The sequence below is a fragment of the Aristolochia californica genome, unplaced genomic scaffold (genome assembly GCF_029961685.1).
Source record: "Aristolochia californica isolate CCGP_79_NKW_82.1479 unplaced genomic scaffold, dmAriCali1.0.hap1 SCAF_2, whole genome shotgun sequence".
NCBI classification, from domain to species: Eukaryota; Viridiplantae; Streptophyta; class Magnoliopsida; order Piperales; family Aristolochiaceae; genus Aristolochia; species Aristolochia californica.
The window spans coordinates 39255752-39272017 of record NW_027181881.1 but is presented as its reverse complement, the minus strand read 5'-3'; the positions used below and the strand labels follow the sequence as shown (position 1 = coordinate 39272017).

Here is a 16266-nt window from a genome sequence, read left to right as displayed (position 1 = left end):
CTTCTCCCTAAAGCTCTGGCAAGGAGGAATGATTGGTCATACTCCTTACCATATCCTTAAGAGTTCGGTTTCGTTGCTCTGCAACACCGTTCATGCTGGGTTTGCCCAGCATGGTGTCTTGCGGGACAATTCCGCAATCTTTGAGGAAAATCGTGAAAGGTCATGGATGTTGTTCTCCTGATCCATCATACCTTTCGTAGTATTCACCACCACGGTCGGATTTGACAACCTTTATTTTCTTTCCAAGTTGAATTTCAGCTTCATCTTTAAAAGACTTGAAGACATCCAGGGATTGTGACTTCTCATGTATTAAATATAGGTAACCAAATCTAGAGTAATCGTCTATGAACGTAATGAAGTACTGTTGTCCATTCCATAAAGTTGTAGGGAATGGACCACAAATATATGTAGGTATATGTTCTAAGACATCTGTAGCTCTTTCTGCACCTAATTTTCTAACTTTTGTTTGTTTCCCCTTGATGCATTCAACACAAACTTGGAAGTTTGTAGTATCTAGGGGTTCAAGAATTTCATCTGACACAAGCCTTTGAATTCTCTATTTAGAGATGTGTCCTAAACATTTGTGTCATAATGTGGCGGTTTTTGCTTCGTACGACGTAAACTTGTTTGCAATATTTCTCTATAAGAACTAACAACATCAAACATATACAAATTAACAATTAAGAGGTCGGAACCAAAAAAATTTGAATTTTTAGTAGAGACTAACTTTATTATTTCCAAAATAACAAGAAAAACCTGATTTGTCAAAAATGGAAATAAAAATTAAATTCCGCTTAAAAGACGGTGCAACAAATATCTCAAATAAATCCAAATAAAATTCAATGTTTAATTGTAATCTGAAAGTTCTTCTATCCTCTACCACAACTTTATTGTCGTCGCCCACAAAGATGAACTTTTCAGCATCACTTAGTGGTCAACTCCATAGGCAACCCTGTAAAGATATACTTATGTGAGTGGTAGCACCAGAATCCACCCACCAAGTATCTTTAGGTATAGTAGTTAAATTAACTCCAGAACAAACTAAAGTTAGAAGAACACCCTTCTTTACATGTCAGGTGACGTACTTGGGACAATCCTTCTTCATATGTCTCAACTTCTTGCAGAAGTAGCAAGTAAACTCCTCACCCTGCTTCTTTTGTTTCTTATTCTAAGAAGATCCTTCCGCAGCATCCTTACCTCTCTTATTTTTCTTGTTCTGAAAGGTTGAGGCCAAATGAGCACTTTCAATCTTATCCCGTTGCTGCCTCTCTTCCTCTTGTACACAGTGAGATATAAGCTCATTTAGGGACCATTTGTCCTTATGAGTGTTATAACTCACTTTGAATTGCCCAAAGTGTGCAAGAAGAGATATCAAAACCAAGTGCACGAGCAAGTCCTGAGACAACTCCCTTATGTTCCATTTTCCCTTATACTTCATCAAAACGAGTTTAGCCAAAAGGCTACTCGCCTCCGACTTGTCATTCTTGGAAAAATATTGCTCAATTTTCTCAAGGAACTTCTTGGCGCTCTTGCTCTCAGTAATAGAGCCCTGAAACACCTCCGAAATGGAGTTTTTCATGATCATCAAACACATTCGGTTAAAGCTCTCCCACTTCTCAATTTTAACCTTATTGAGGTTTTCCAGAGTAGAAGTGGGTTGCTATCTCATGGAAGTCTGCTAAGCAGGCTCTCATAGCTTCTTCAACCATGGTTGATGAGTTCATTGCTTGTTTTGAGGCGTCCGACCATGGAATATGGTGCGAAACTTTGTCACTAGGTTGTGAGTGGTAGACATTAAAGATTTATTGTGACAATAACTCGGTGGTATTTTATTCCAACAACAATAGGAGCTCGACAAAGTCAAAGTTTATCAACATCAAGTTTCTAGTTGTTAAGGAGAGAGTTCGAGATAAAGAAATTTCTGTAGAACATATAGGGACAGACTCTATACTAGCAGACCCATTAACCAAGGGCTTAATGCCTAAGGTCTTTCATGAGCACACTGCTCATATGGGCTTTATGTCTAAGGATACCTTGGTTTAGTAGGAGTCATTTTTGTACTATATGTTTGCTTTAGACATTGAGTTATTCGATTTTTTATGTAATAAAATAGATTGTTTATTATTCTATTTCTGAACTTGCTTGTGTTTTTCTATGTGCAATGTTCGCATTGCATTAAGGACTTTGGAAAAATCTCACTAAATACTATATAAGGACCATGTGGAAATAAGAATGTCTGAGATCACATTGCATGTAATATCTATGCTACTCATCCATATTTGATCTATGTCATTGAGTGTAAATGTATGGTGATCATCGTGGTTTAGTCACGACTGTATTGTGATGAAAGTCACAGTGGTTCCATTATTAATATATAAGATGGTTCCACTATTAATAGTATACAGATGCGCACCTAAATAATTTGTGATATAATTGTTTCAGGAATTATATGTAACCCAAGTGGGAGATTGTTAGGAAACTCACGTTTCCTATTCTAATTTGGGCAACATATTTATTATTCAATTATATTTACTATTTAATGGAATGAGCCGAAATTAAGTGACCTAATTTTGTTAAGCCCATTAAGGAATATGGGGCCATGAATATGAGTCAATTGAGTAGATACCATAGGGAATTATGGGAACCCTATATAAGGAGACACAGTATGGTTATGGTCCCCAAGAGACTAAATCACACAGTTTTCCTTCTCCCTATCCGGAAGAGAGACGAAGGTCTCATTGAGGAATTAAGGAGATTTAGTTGAGGAAGATCACAAAAACCAATAATTCGTTCTTATCGATTACCGCATAATTTCGCAACAATAGGTGATCGTTTAGAATGGATCTAGGTATTTATCCTGAATCCTAATATTTTGACAATAATGTACTGCTCTGATACTACTTGTTAGAAAACTGTAATCTTAAATCCTAATCCAGAATTTACATCATATCAGAATATTAGGATTTGGGATAAATACCTGGATTCATTCTAAACGATCACCTACTATTATGGAATTTTGCGATAATCGATACGAACGAATTATAGGTTTTTGTGATCTTCCTCAACTAAATCTCCTTAGTTTCCCAATAGGACCTTCAACTCTCTTCCGGATGGGAGAAGTGAAATTGTGTGTGATTTAGTCTCTTGGGGACCATAACCATAATGTGTCTCCTTATATAGGGTTCCCATAATTTCCTATGGTATTTACTCAATTGGCCCATATTCCTTAATGGGCTTAATAAAATTAGATCACTTAATTTTGGCCCATTCTATTAAATAGTAAATATAATTGAATAATAAATATGTTGCCCAAATTAGAATAGAAAACGTGAGTTTCCTAACATTATCAGCATTCTATAGAAGCCACTCAAGGAGGTTGAATTTAGCAAAATCCTCTTTGTCGCCTGAAACTACGAATGGATGTCCATCGTTCAATTGCAGAAAGGTAGAACTTGAAAAATATCAAGCTTAAATTGACATCACTTAACATTTAAATACAAAACATATGCACACAATAATGATACTAAGACTAATTATGCCAAATCTTTAATGATACCACCCTGCCTTACACTAACAGGATTGATCAGGGGAGAGGGCGGGACAAGACTATGAGGATTGTGATGAATTTGTGGTTGGGTTTGATGATTTGGGTTTCTTTATATTTGGGTTTTGGGGTCAAAGATCAGGTTTTGTTAAACTCCACCTCGACCTTCCCCAGGCCCACCCCTAAATAGAATTGGGTGATTAGGTATTGGTTGTAAGGACTAACGAAATGAGGCAAAACTTGACTCTAACCTAAGCTAAAATAATAGAAATATGATTTTTTCATCGATTATTTTTTATTATATATTTTATATAAAAAAAATTATTTGACATATTTTATTGTATTTATACTTGATTTTTTTAACAAATTCATTCTATTTTAACACATTATAATTTTTAAAAGAAATAGAAAATTTCGACAACCAATTATTTATAGTTATTATTCGCTGAATACACCTAATATATTCAATCTTTATGAAAGCAGCGATAAAATAGGACGGAATCATGAGAAGCAACATTCTTGTCTGGTAACCCAAGTTCTTCAAAACACGGGCTGGGTCATTCGACTCAAGTTGGATCACCCTAAGCCAAAAGCCAAACTTGAGGCGAGTCAGGCCCAACCCACACCTTAAAACACTTGAGTCAACCAGAGGAGAGTCAGGCCCAACCCTGTTCAATTAAACTTTTTAAACATTTATGCCTGTTTTTAATAAAATAAAATTTAATTAAGCTTAATTAATAATTAATCTGTTATTCTTTTTTTTTGGGTCCCCAAGTCCGGAGTTTAAAAAGATCCTCAGATCACCGACCGAAGTCAGGCATACGCATCCCGGCGCGTGCGACTTCTCACCCAACCGTACGTTCCGGCGGAATTCGCAAGAGCAACAAATAAAACTAACCGGTACAACGGAAGGTCCGAAGCTCAGAAATTGAAGCAGCGAAGGAATGGACTGGGTTCGCGCGGATTCGTCCGATTTTGGGGGAACCCTTCCACAACAGATTCGTTAAGGAATTCTTGCTGTCATTGATTTTCTTCCCCTTCTCTTCTTCCGTTCGTTTGCGGTTTTGACTTCGGTGTCTTCCACTCGCAGTGGTCATAGTGCAGTCAATGTTGGAAAGTCAAGGTAGTTGTGTTTGGAGGCCTGGTGGATAAGAGATTTCTCAACGACATTGCTGTTTATGATGTGGGTACGCACTCTTCATGATTTCTGCTTGAAATAATCCTCAAAGTTATTTATTTTACTTATTAAAAGCTGGTAATTTTCTTTATATGATTACCGGATCTGAAATTTTGAGGTTTCTTAGTTTCTTAACTTTCTGCGATTCACTCACTTTCATGCTCTTAGTGGTATATTTCGAAGTAGTTCTTCATATTTTTCTCATGCGTTTTCCATTTATCAAGCTCCTACCCACATTAATTGGAAAATATTCCTCTGATCAACTTGATGGTGTCTTATGACTTCTAGTTTGATGGATAGGGATTTTCCTGCAGAGAGATGCCAACCCTAAAATTTTGCCATCTACAGACGGTCCTTTCTAGAAATACCCTTTAAGGGTAATGCAATTTTGCATTTATTGATAATATTATACTACAAGTTGACAGTGCTATTTTCACAAAAAAAAAAAAAAAAAATTGACAGTGCTATAATTGAGCTGCTGGAATAGTAAATTGGTTATGATAGTGAATAACCGAGACTTTTTTTTCACGTGATGTTGGCTTTGTTGAATTTAAATTAAGCAAATTTGTGCGAGTATGAGTTGTATATTTATCTTTAGACATGGATGCATTTAGTGTTGTCTCCAAGGTTTCAAATTATACTCATCCAGTAGTTTCAAGCTTTGCTAGCCGCATTTAGTAGTTGTCTCCAAGCTTTTCTGATTGTAATGTATCAGAAAACAAACTATAGTTTACTCCAGAGTGCACTGGGAGTGATTCTGATGGGCAAGTGGGTCCCAGTCCACGGGCATTTCATGTTGCTGCAGCAATTGACTGCCATTTGTTCATCTTTGGTGGTCGTTATGGCAATAAAAGGTATACATCCATTCATTTTGTGTCTATTGATTTTTCTGTTTTTCTTCTTTTTCGTTTGTCTGTTTGTTTTCTTTGTTACATGATGCAACTGGTTTTTCAGGTTAGGTGACTTCTGGATGCTTGACACTGGTATGTATAGTTTATTTTTTAAACTTCTTAGAAATATCTGGTCTTTTTTTATTTTTACTCTTTCATTATCTTCATCTTTTCTACTTGTCAATAATGAGCAACACTCTTCTATTATTTTATTTCAGATATTTGGCAGTGGTCAGAGTTAACCAGTTATGGTGATCTGCCTTCACCGCGAGACTTTGCTGCTGCTTCCGCAATTGGAAATCGAAAAATTGTTATGTAAAAATTTCTTTATCATTTCCTTTATAAAATATCATGTGTCTGCCTCTCCTTAAACTTTTAATGAAAGTTGTGAAAAAATGCAGGTACGGTGGGTGGGATGGTAAAAAATGGTTGTCTGATGTGTACATCTTAGATACAAATAGGACCATAATATATGTCTTCTTGTCATTTTGCCTTTTCTAATATTTAAATCTTCAGCAGGACCATAATATATTCATGGTAATCATTTACAGAAAACAAGTGATCTTTAATTACTTTCTATGAAATGCTATTTTGGGCAGTTTCACTTGAATGGACTGAATTAGTCGTGTCTGGGACACCGCCACCACCAAGATGTGGGCACATGGCAACTATAGTTGAGAAAAGATTGCTAGTGTTTGGTGGCAGAGGTAAATTCTATACTTTCACCTCTCCCATCCTTCTGATATTTAGGCTTCTCTTTGGTTGCTGAAGTTTGTGTGCCTTCAGTTGATGATTTATTGGATATCCACATCAAGGGAAGTCTCTATCAGTTAAATAACAAGGATAGAATTCAAGTTAATATTATGCTGGAAGCACACAATTAGCAATTGGTTGCAAGAATTCAAGTTAATATTATGCTGGAAGCACACAATTAGCAATTGGTTGCAAATGATACTAATTTGTCTGTCAGCATTTACTAGGAGGGGGTGGACCAATCATGGGTGACCTATGGGCTTTGAAGGGCTTGTTTGAAGGAGGTAATATTGTTGTTCTCTGTTTCGTGCATGTGATAGTTAGTAACCTGACTTTAGATATTAAGTATCTTTTCATGCAATAACGAAGATAACGGGCAGGGAAAGGGAAAGCCTCAAGCCTTAATATACAAATGCTGTTGCTTTTCTTCAAATCCTTGGTTTTTGTGTCATTCACTAATTTTTCTGTATTGTCATCTTCATTTTTTTCATTTGCTCAATCGAGATTCTCTGTTAATGATTGGTCTCATTCTATTTATCTCCATATTGTTCTTGTTTTTGAGAACAAAAGAGGTCTTGACAAGCTAACCTGGACCCTGGACCCGGGACCATGGATGTGCTGGTCATTTTCTGTTGCTTCTTTCCGAGCTACACATTGCTGGCTCATGTAATGCTGATTTTCCTGATGTTGTGCCGCTATCATGGAAGCTGTTGAGGTCCACTAAAGTTTTTCGTTTCATATGGACAACGGCCTATGAGAAAATCGGTACCTGTGATGAGTTAGGAAACATGGGTTTCCACGTGGTCAGTTCTCTATGTAAGTTCTGTTGTGTACAGGAAGAGAGCAAATTGTACCCTCCACCACTGCCAATTTATCTGTTCAGTGTGGGTGATTAGTTTTAGCAATAACATCAACATAGGTCTTCCTGCTTTCTTCTTGAGATTCATTAGGTTATGCTATTTAGCCTTTTTCCAAAAGCTGGCAGAACTCAATGGGCCTTATGGTGTGAGTTCAATGAGAAAACAGTCCTATATCTTCCAGCTCTATAGGGTGTCTGCTTGAAGATATTTTTCACTCAATGCTTCTTTGAGAGCATTCTCACAAAAGTCTTCCCCCTCTTCCAAGCTCAATTATTGGTAGACGTTGGCAATTTATTGTCAACCGTACAGATAATGTTACCCCTTACCTCTCGCCTTGATATCCCTCAGCTTGCAGGTTAGCTGACATTGAACTTTGGTGGAAGCTCTCTTGGGAGCTCCAGTCCTGCCAAAAAGAGTGCTCTAATCAGGGATCGTGAAGGCTTCATCCATTTTGTGCTTCATGAGGCCAAGCTTTGTTCTAAGGGATTTTCCTCCCCTGTGAAAATGGGTGGCTCTATTTCACTCATCAAATGGATGTCTTTATTGTCAACCGTACAGATAATGTTACCCCTTACCTCTCGCCTTGATATCCCTCAGCTTGCTGGTTAGCTGACATTGAACTTTGGTGGAAGCTCTCTTGGGAGCTCCAGTCCTGCCAAAAAGAGTGCTCTAATCAGGGATCGTGGAGGCTTCATCCATTTTGTGCTTCATGAGGCCAAGCTTTATTCTAAGGGATTTTCCTCCCCTGTGAAAATGGGTGGCTCTATTTCACTCATCAAATGGATGTCTGTGAGGAGCATGCCCCCAGGATATTGGAGCACATTATGATAAAAATACTCTCCTCTAGTCATCCCATAGCCGATCTGTTTGTTCTGCCAATACAATGAGACTTGAGGTTTCCCAGCAGCAATGTTGTTGTATGTTGCTCCTGCTAACTTGTAACTAAGACTTGAGGTTTCCTCTCCATCCCTTTTTAATCTTTATTATTGAACTCAAATTAATCTACAAGTTCAAAAAATAAAGCTTTCATATTTCTTTTATTGGGGAAGGTAGACAACGAGACACCAGGATGGACCCAGTTGAAGCTTCCTGGTCAACCTTGTTAAGGAATAGTCCCACATGGATTACTGAGTACAAAGATCTTGAGTTTATTAGCTAGGAAAAAGGTTTCCTAAGGTAGCTAGTCATTTTAGGATAGGGCCTTGGACCTAATTTAATATAGTATCAGAGCAGGTACTCATGTGTGGGCCTGCACTTAAAAACTATTTACTTGTAGAGCCACAAAAAAGGGCCTACACCTAAACTGCCTACTCCTAAATTATCCACTTGTAGAGCCACAAAAGAGGGTCTACACGTGAGGGGGAGTGTTAGGGAATAGTCCCACATGGATTACTGAGTACAAAGATCTTGAGTTTATTAGCTAGGAAAGAGGTTTCCTAAGGTGGCTAGTCATTTTGGGATAGGGCCTTGGACCCAATTTAACAAACCTCTTCCCCGTTGTAGCCATACGATGACTTCTGGAGGAGTTAATGTAATAGTATCTCAGATATTTTCATCTCTTTTACTTCATTCAGCAACAGTTTTTTTTTCTGAGAATACTTTTCTCCTATATTTTCATTGGTGTTCAAAATAATAGATTGAAAGAATGAGAAAAAGGAGTTTGATAGTGATACATGACTATTAAAAATTTCTTGCAAGGGTCGGGGTAAGTTGCAATCAGTTTAGAGGTATGTTTCTGTCATTATCGATGGAACTATTTATGGGGCAATCACTTTTAGGAAGCTTGTTTTGAAAACAATAGTTCTCCTTTATTGTAATCATTTTCACCTTTTCAAAAAAGAAAAAAATATTTTTCCTTGATAATCTGCTGAACCAAGGGAAATATTTTTTGAAGTTGTGGCAACATGAACAGATTTAGATATTGAAACATCAAGGAATGCTAGAAGAGATTCAAATTGTTTGAGAGATTTGAGTATATTCTGTCAGAATCAAGGTCAAACTGTAATCCACTCTCTGCGAGAGTTTTTTGGAAGCCAAAACATTATGCAATTAGTTGAGAATTATTTCCTTCTTGATGAAAAAGCTAACCAATGTGAGGAATCATGTTTGTAAATCCCATTGCAAAAATTTAAAATTCTCCAGAATTATACTGGGATTGTTCACTCAATTAATCTAGAAGTTCCAACAAACATGCTATATTTTCTTACAACTACTGGCAACCTAATATTTGCGTGTTCTCTCTCTCTCTCTCTCTCTCTCTCTCTCTCTCTCTCTCTCTCTCTCTCTCTCCACACACACACACATGCACATATTGGAAAGTCATGAAGGTTTTATTGGATAAAAGAAACAAGATAGGGAAGCAAGACGAGTGGAAAAATAAGGAAGACGATTAGTGCTTTTAGAGGAATGCTTTTGCTGAAACATTGTGCTCTGCACAAAGTCAAGGGATATGATTTTCACGTAGTTTTGAATATATGGCCCATAATAATTCTTGGAGGATTTCTGGACATGCCTATTTGTGCCCACATATGCTTATGACAGACATGAAAGTACAGGACATAGCTAGTTTCACATAGGAGACATTCAAAACCTTGTTATGCACATACTTCATATGATGCTTGGTTGGATAGGGAGTAGAGTGTAGATATTCCCTTATATAACAATATATTGATTATGAGGCAAGAGAGCATGAGGGCGACTGTGAAAGCCACAACAAACATGCGGAAGATCACCGATTGGAATGCAAGGAAATTTTATGGTACAGAAACAATGGGGACCTCAAGAGGAAGATTAATGGATTTTGGAAGTGATAAAAAAACAAAGAGTCTCCCTCCAATCTCTCATTGTTAGGAACCCCTTATCTGTTTGTAGTTTTTGCCTCATGCTTTAATAAAATCTCGTCATTCTCGCCAAAAAAAAAAAAAAAAAAGAAACAAAAAGTATTTTGGTTATATCCAACATGTCTGAGCTAGATGTGGCAGTTAATGCACCCTGAAATTGAAGGAATTAGGTGCTTTAACCAATGTATTAATAGTCCTTCTGCAAATAAGAATTATTTTTGAAGATTCAAAAAGCAAAAAAATCTTTGAAAGTGAACAATATATCATTTTTACTTATTTTTGTTCAAGAAGGGCGCCAAGAATGAGTATCTTGCTTAATGAATTTGCAGCTTTTGTTATTTGGTGGCCATTTGAGCCTATACAATGTATACCACAATGATTGCATTGTTTTCGACCGAGGTAATTGCAATTCCATGCTATTGCCATTTACCTTTATTACTTTTCATGCCAAATATAATTTCAGTACCTAGGGTGAAGAATACTTTGCTTGGAAGAATGTTCATATGGTTGAACTAGGCGTTGGCTTTTGATTCTTTAATTTCATTCGTCTTCTTGAATCCTAGACTGTGTGTGAGTGTGTGTGTGTGTGTGTGTGTTCCACAACATGTGGATTGAGCCTTTAACTTGGTGGCCACATGGAAGTTGGGAGTTGGGGCATACTTAATGTGACATTTGGTTTGGGTTTCTTCGTTACTAAAAAATAGTAGTTGTAGTCAAGTATGTCATATCCGATCCTTTATACTACTCCAACCTCTTCTCACATTGCCCTTTGCATCTTTACTAAATGACATTAAGGAAATTGGCATCTAGTCAGATGTTAGAGATCAGTGCAAGTCTTAGTGTCAGGTTGAGCCCATTTCCATTTAAAATGACTAATTACTTAGGAAGCTTATTGTTCAACCTTATAGGCTTATTAACTTTTCTTAACAATTCTTAATGTGAGACTTTTTTTCCTCTCAGCATTTCCTTTATATGGGCATAAGCTCCCAACGAAGCACACATCACACAAACCCACCTAATGGAGCCTACTACACACTTTCTGCTTTAATATGGGTCTGCCATCCCAAAATGACTAGCCACTTAGGAGGCTTATTATCAACCTTATGACCCATTAACTTTTCTTAATAATTCTTAATGTGAGACATTTTTCCGCGCAACACTATATAGAGCATTTTCATTTTATGTTAGAGAATCATCTAATCCTCTAAGATAGAGCATTTTCATCCTCTGAGATAGAGCACTTTCATCTTCTAAGATAGAGCACTAATCAGTACAAACAAGCAACCAGGTTTGATCAGTTCTGATGAAGGGAAGGATGGTATGTTAGATAGGCGTGATTGCTGTCTTTAGTTTGTTTCTTGTGACCAACATTTCTAAACTACCAGAGAACCTGTTTTCCATGTTTGGTGTAATTCTTCTAATAAACTAAGATGCAGGAAGATGGATTGGATTATCCTTTCTGGTAGTTTGTTATAACAGTTATGCTACATTTGACACTACTCTTTTGGTTATTGCCTGTACTACTTCCAGTGTATCTGTCCGATATCATGGTTCAATGAAAACCGGAAGAGTCAACTTGAAAACCACAAATATGGCTCCCCACCTATCACATATCACTCACGATCCCAATGTAAGAGATCAGTCAGTAAAAACAATTTATGTAAAACACGTTAACCGTTTTCTAAACCATCCTTTTGGGATCATGGAATCTTTAGGTTTTCTTCTTTATTCTTAGGTTTCTGGAGATACTGCAGAAAGCTTTAAGTCAAAGGACAAAAAATGTAACATGCAAAAGAGACTGGGTTCCATTATAGTCTGTGTGTTTTTTTATGTAGGGAATTTTTACATAATTGTTCATTTTACATGTTTACTGTTTCTAATTTCTACTTGTTATTTTAAAAATTAGTGTCAGGGCAGTGGAAACGCTTGGCTACTACTAATGCATCTCCTCCAGCTAGAGCATACCATTCTATGACTTGTGTTGGCTCACGCTATCTCTTATGTGGGGGCTATGATGGAAAACCTACATTTGGTGATATCTGGTGGTTGGTTCCAGAAGGTACTTGCTTTCTACTGTTCTGAGATGGAAGAAATGAATTATCTTTCCTTAAATCAGATACCTCAATACAATTTGCCAGAACTTTTTAGTTTCTTCACCTGAGGACCTTAATACTGTCTTGCTTAACAAGCCATATATTGGAGATTTCAGATGACCCTATAGCAAAGCGATCACCATCACTACCACCTTTTACTAATACAATAGACTCTTTCTTTCTTTTTTCTTTTTTTTTTTGTAAATGAACATATTAATGAACATATTTTTTAATATACAAGGAAGGATCATAGAGAAGTTAAAAATCAGCCCTGTCCCGGAATGGGACGGGGCAGAGTGGGGTAGGGATATGGCTGCAAGGTGGGGTTGTAAGGGAAGAGATTTCTTTGAAACCTTTGCATCACATATCACACCAAACCAACAACATCAAATCATTAATTAAGAAAAATAATACACCAAAGAACATTATTTAATCGCATAATAAACAAAAATACGAAGTTCTACCTTAGGTAAAGAATGAAAATCTAACCAAGAGAAGAAGAGGAAGCTCCAATAATTCATCTCAAACACACCAGTTCAGTTCTCCTTCTTCAGCTCCAACGACCGGCAGTTGCAATGATTCAAACCCCACTAACCAAGCCTAATGCTGGATCTAATTGGAAAACATAGAGAAGGGTCTGAAACAAGCAAAAAATTGGGGGGAAAGAGGAAAGGAAACAAATATTTACCCCAAAAAAAACTACTGCTCTGGTAAGTATGACGTGCAGAAAGAGTGTAGAGGAGGTTGGAGAAGAAGCAAAGAAGGGAACAAATAGGATATTCTGCTTGAAACCATTGAGCCGAATTAGAGAATTGGGTTAGAAACCGAAAACCGCCATGATTTGCCACTGGAGCCGCCTAATTTTCCGAATCCAGGGTCCAATCCCCTTCATATAACACACCTCAAGCTAGCTTTATGCAAGAATTTGAGTCACAGATTAGTTTGTCGGCATGATAATCATTATTCCAACAAGTGTTAGAATAACTTTAGGAAACCCGCTTTAACTTATCAAACTACACATACTGGTCTTAGATAGTGGCTAGTCAAAAGAAAGATGACTAGAAATCATTACAAAAAGTTGACAAGGTATCTCTTTAGCCTTTGGGTTACATACTTCATCTTCCAAATTTCTTTCTTCTTTGAAAAATCTTCTACTTGCGGTCTGTTAAACCAGTGGATAGGAATTGGAATTGCAGCTTGTTCCTGTTTTAGAACATTACGAGGCCAAGTAACTGAGATCAAATACTGTACCCGGAGATTTTGCCATGCCTTGAGTCCATCCTAATGCAGTTGAAGGCTCCAATATGATACTGCTTCTTGCCTCTTTGTGTTCTACTTTATTCATAACTCTATCACTTCTCCACTTTCTTATTTAAAATACTAAAATGCACATCTATCTTGACAATAAAAGAAAAGAAGATACTTTTTCTTTAAACCATTACCTAAGGGTGTGTTTGAGATAGGAGCGTTTTGAAGGGAGTATACTTTTGCTTTTCAGCAAATGAATAAAGTGCCGAAAGGCCTAAATGTGAATAAACAAATAACTTTATTTCAAGAGTTGAAAGCTGGTGAAAGAAAGTAAAGTAGTTCTCATGAGTTAATCCAATGTAAGAAGTAAAAACAGCAGGAGATTTAGAATTCATTTGGTAATGAATTTGTTTGTTTTCCTAGTGCAATTGACGGAAAGGTTTTCCTCAGGCTTGCCCTCCATAAGAAGAAACACAAGTAAAAGTTAAGATTAATGGGTTCGGTTACAAATTCTGTTCAGGAAGAGACACCATCCAAGATCAGCACAATACACAAGAAAAAGAAAAATCCAATCAAAATGCAAGAAGAAACAAGTCTTTCCAGAGTCAAGACAAAAGAAACACCCACAAACAAAAGACATACAGAACAATGTTTGACAGTCCTAACAACCACAGAGCAACATAAGTGTGCTGAAACTTAGTGAAGAGAGTCTATATGTTTGCTCAGCTCCTCCAGTTTATTCATCCTTAGTCTCTCACTCTCAGTGACCAGCTATCACCATTCATCGGCGGAAAAAAAAATTAGAAAAAAGTACGAAAGCAATGACAGACTTTAGATTTTTTGAGATGTTCATATCATAAAATACTCACAAATCAAATGGAGAACACATGAAAAGGTGCAAAATGGAGTACAAACTATGGTTTGCTTAAAAATGTGCCCTGGTGCCGCTTACAGAATTACCCCAGTGGCGCTTGCACCTTTTTATGCTCCATTTTTTCAGTTCTTCATGTACTGCATGCACATCATTCATGAAGTACAATATAGCTTATGTATCTCCGTTTCATTTATATTTCAGAACTTTATTTAAACTACACATCCCAAAAAATCCAAAGTCAATTTGCAACATCATATTAGGTAATATTAATCAGCTTTTAAGGAAACTAAGATGAAATTATACCAGTCAATGTTTGGGATTTATTGAAACATGTCCCAAAGCCTTCTAGATCAAGCACCCTGAATGGTCCCATGAATAAAACACATTCACACCTACATGAATAGGTCTCATTCACAGGTTCATCCATATTGGCTAGTGTCAAGATTTTTGAATACCCAATATCAGTACACCAAAAACCTTGGTTAAGATGTAAAATATATTGGCGCTTAAAAAATAATTACCTCCATTAATTTGGTAATTAGCAGTGCCATCTCTTTGTTCTTCTCATTGAATGCATCAAGGGCTTCTTTGTATTCCTTCTCCTGGGAGTTAGAAGCAACCACAAACTTCAGCTTTATTTGCAATGTTAAAAGGAAGAGATATAAAATAGACATGAAGAATTGATCTTCACCTTCTTTTGGCAAGTATACCCAAGTGGCTTTAGTTCACGGTTAACTGTATCAATCTTCTTCCTAGTAGATGACACTACTTTTCTCATTGGGTCTGCCAGACTTTCTAGCTCCTACCAAATAATAATGAATTACTACAAGAATGAAAGTGAGAAGGCAAAAATTAACACAGTAATGGAAGATGTTGGTCTGAAATCATGGTTTCTCAAACTATCACTGTATCAATTAGGGAAAAAATGGGGAATACCGATCAAATTTCTAGAATATGATAATATTAGGGCCTGAATCATGAACTGACTTTTGAAATCAAATTCTATTTTTCAAAAAAGCTAATTTAAATTATGGGAAGAACAGAAATTTTGGTTCTTTTTCTTTTTGCTTTTTAGAGCAACAATTAGAAACCCAGAATGGCAGAGAAGTAGAAAAACAAAACTTTTATGTTGCAACAAATTCAGAAACAAAAGGTTAATGTAAAAGAGAAGAGAGAAATTTCAAAAATCAATTCAAACTGACACAGAGAATTCATCAACCTTCTCTAGTAGCAGCTCTTATCTTCAATCCGAAGCCTTTTGGATGGGTTTTTAGCACAACAAAAACAAAAACATTTAGCTCTCTTTCATATTCTTCTCCTTCAAATCTTTTGTTACAGTTTCTTATATAACTGCAGAGTGGTTTCTGAAACTCACTCCTCTGATATCTGCCAGCCTCTTGGTCTCTTCTTCAACTCGGCCAAGGCGAGCATGCACCTTCTCCCTCACCTCCTTCTTCTTCTTCTCGATCTCCTCCTCTTTCGTTCGGAAAGACATCAAAGCCGACTTGGTCATCTCCTCTTCCTCTTTCTCCTCTCCTGTGTCGCTCTCTCTTTGATTGTTGGTCGTGACCCTGGTTCGTTGCACCATGTTCTGATCCAAGGGCAGCTGCTGCTGCTGCTTCTGATGGTGATTATGAGTCTGGTTCTGCATCTGTTTTTCTTCCCTTCTCTCTCCTCTTTCCCCTTTTCTCTCTCTCTCTCTCTTCCCCCTCTCTCTGCGCTTCTCTTTGCTCTCTTATTCTTCTCCAAAGATGGCTAGCTTTTTCTACTCTTGATGCCAGGAACTTATGAGTGGAATCTTCAAGTGGTATCCGACGCCTACCTCCTCTTAAAAGTTGAATCTGAAATGACTATCGTAGGCATGGACCCCTCTCTGGTGTGCTACAAACAATTACGAACTGTATACACAAAGGGAGGATTCAGTAAGACAAATCTCTGCTAGATGCTAGATGTTTCAGTCTCAAAATGGCCTTTATTTAGACATTTG

At 37.1% G+C, this 16266-nt stretch overlaps 1 protein-coding gene and 1 pseudogene across 1 annotated transcript; one reads left to right on the top strand and one right to left on the bottom strand.

The window, feature by feature from the left end:
- The first annotated feature begins 3416 nt into the window (after window positions 1-3416).
- On the top strand, window positions 3417-12346 carry LOC137955042 (protein GLUTELIN PRECURSOR ACCUMULATION 3-like; annotated as a pseudogene).
- Window positions 12347-13619: 1273 nt separating this feature from the next.
- Window positions 13620-16047, bottom strand: LOC137955346 (uncharacterized). The gene is made up of 4 exons (XM_068802250.1): window positions 15655-16047; window positions 14971-15081; window positions 14801-14881; window positions 13620-14176 (listed from the first exon to the last, which is right to left on the bottom strand). Exons 1-4 carry the CDS (start codon window positions 15928-15930, stop codon window positions 14102-14104), a joined length of 543 nt encoding a protein of 180 aa, XP_068658351.1. The 5' UTR covers window positions 15931-16047; the 3' UTR covers window positions 13620-14101.
- Between the last annotated feature and the right edge of the window lie 219 nt (window positions 16048-16266).

Bases quoted from the DNA above. Each gene is read 5' to 3' on its own strand.
- LOC137955346 (XM_068802250.1), bottom strand. From the start codon at position 15,930: ATGCAGAACCAGACTCATAATCACCATCAGAAGCAGCAGCAGCAGCTG. The intron at 14,882-14,970 runs GTGAAGATCAAT...TCTAACTCCCAG, and splicing joins GGTATACTTGCCAAAAGAAG to GAGAAGGAATACAAAGAAGC. The intron at 14,177-14,800 runs GTAATTATTTTT...GAATGGTGATAG, and splicing joins TAATTACCAAATTAATGGAG to CTGGTCACTGAGAGTGAGAG.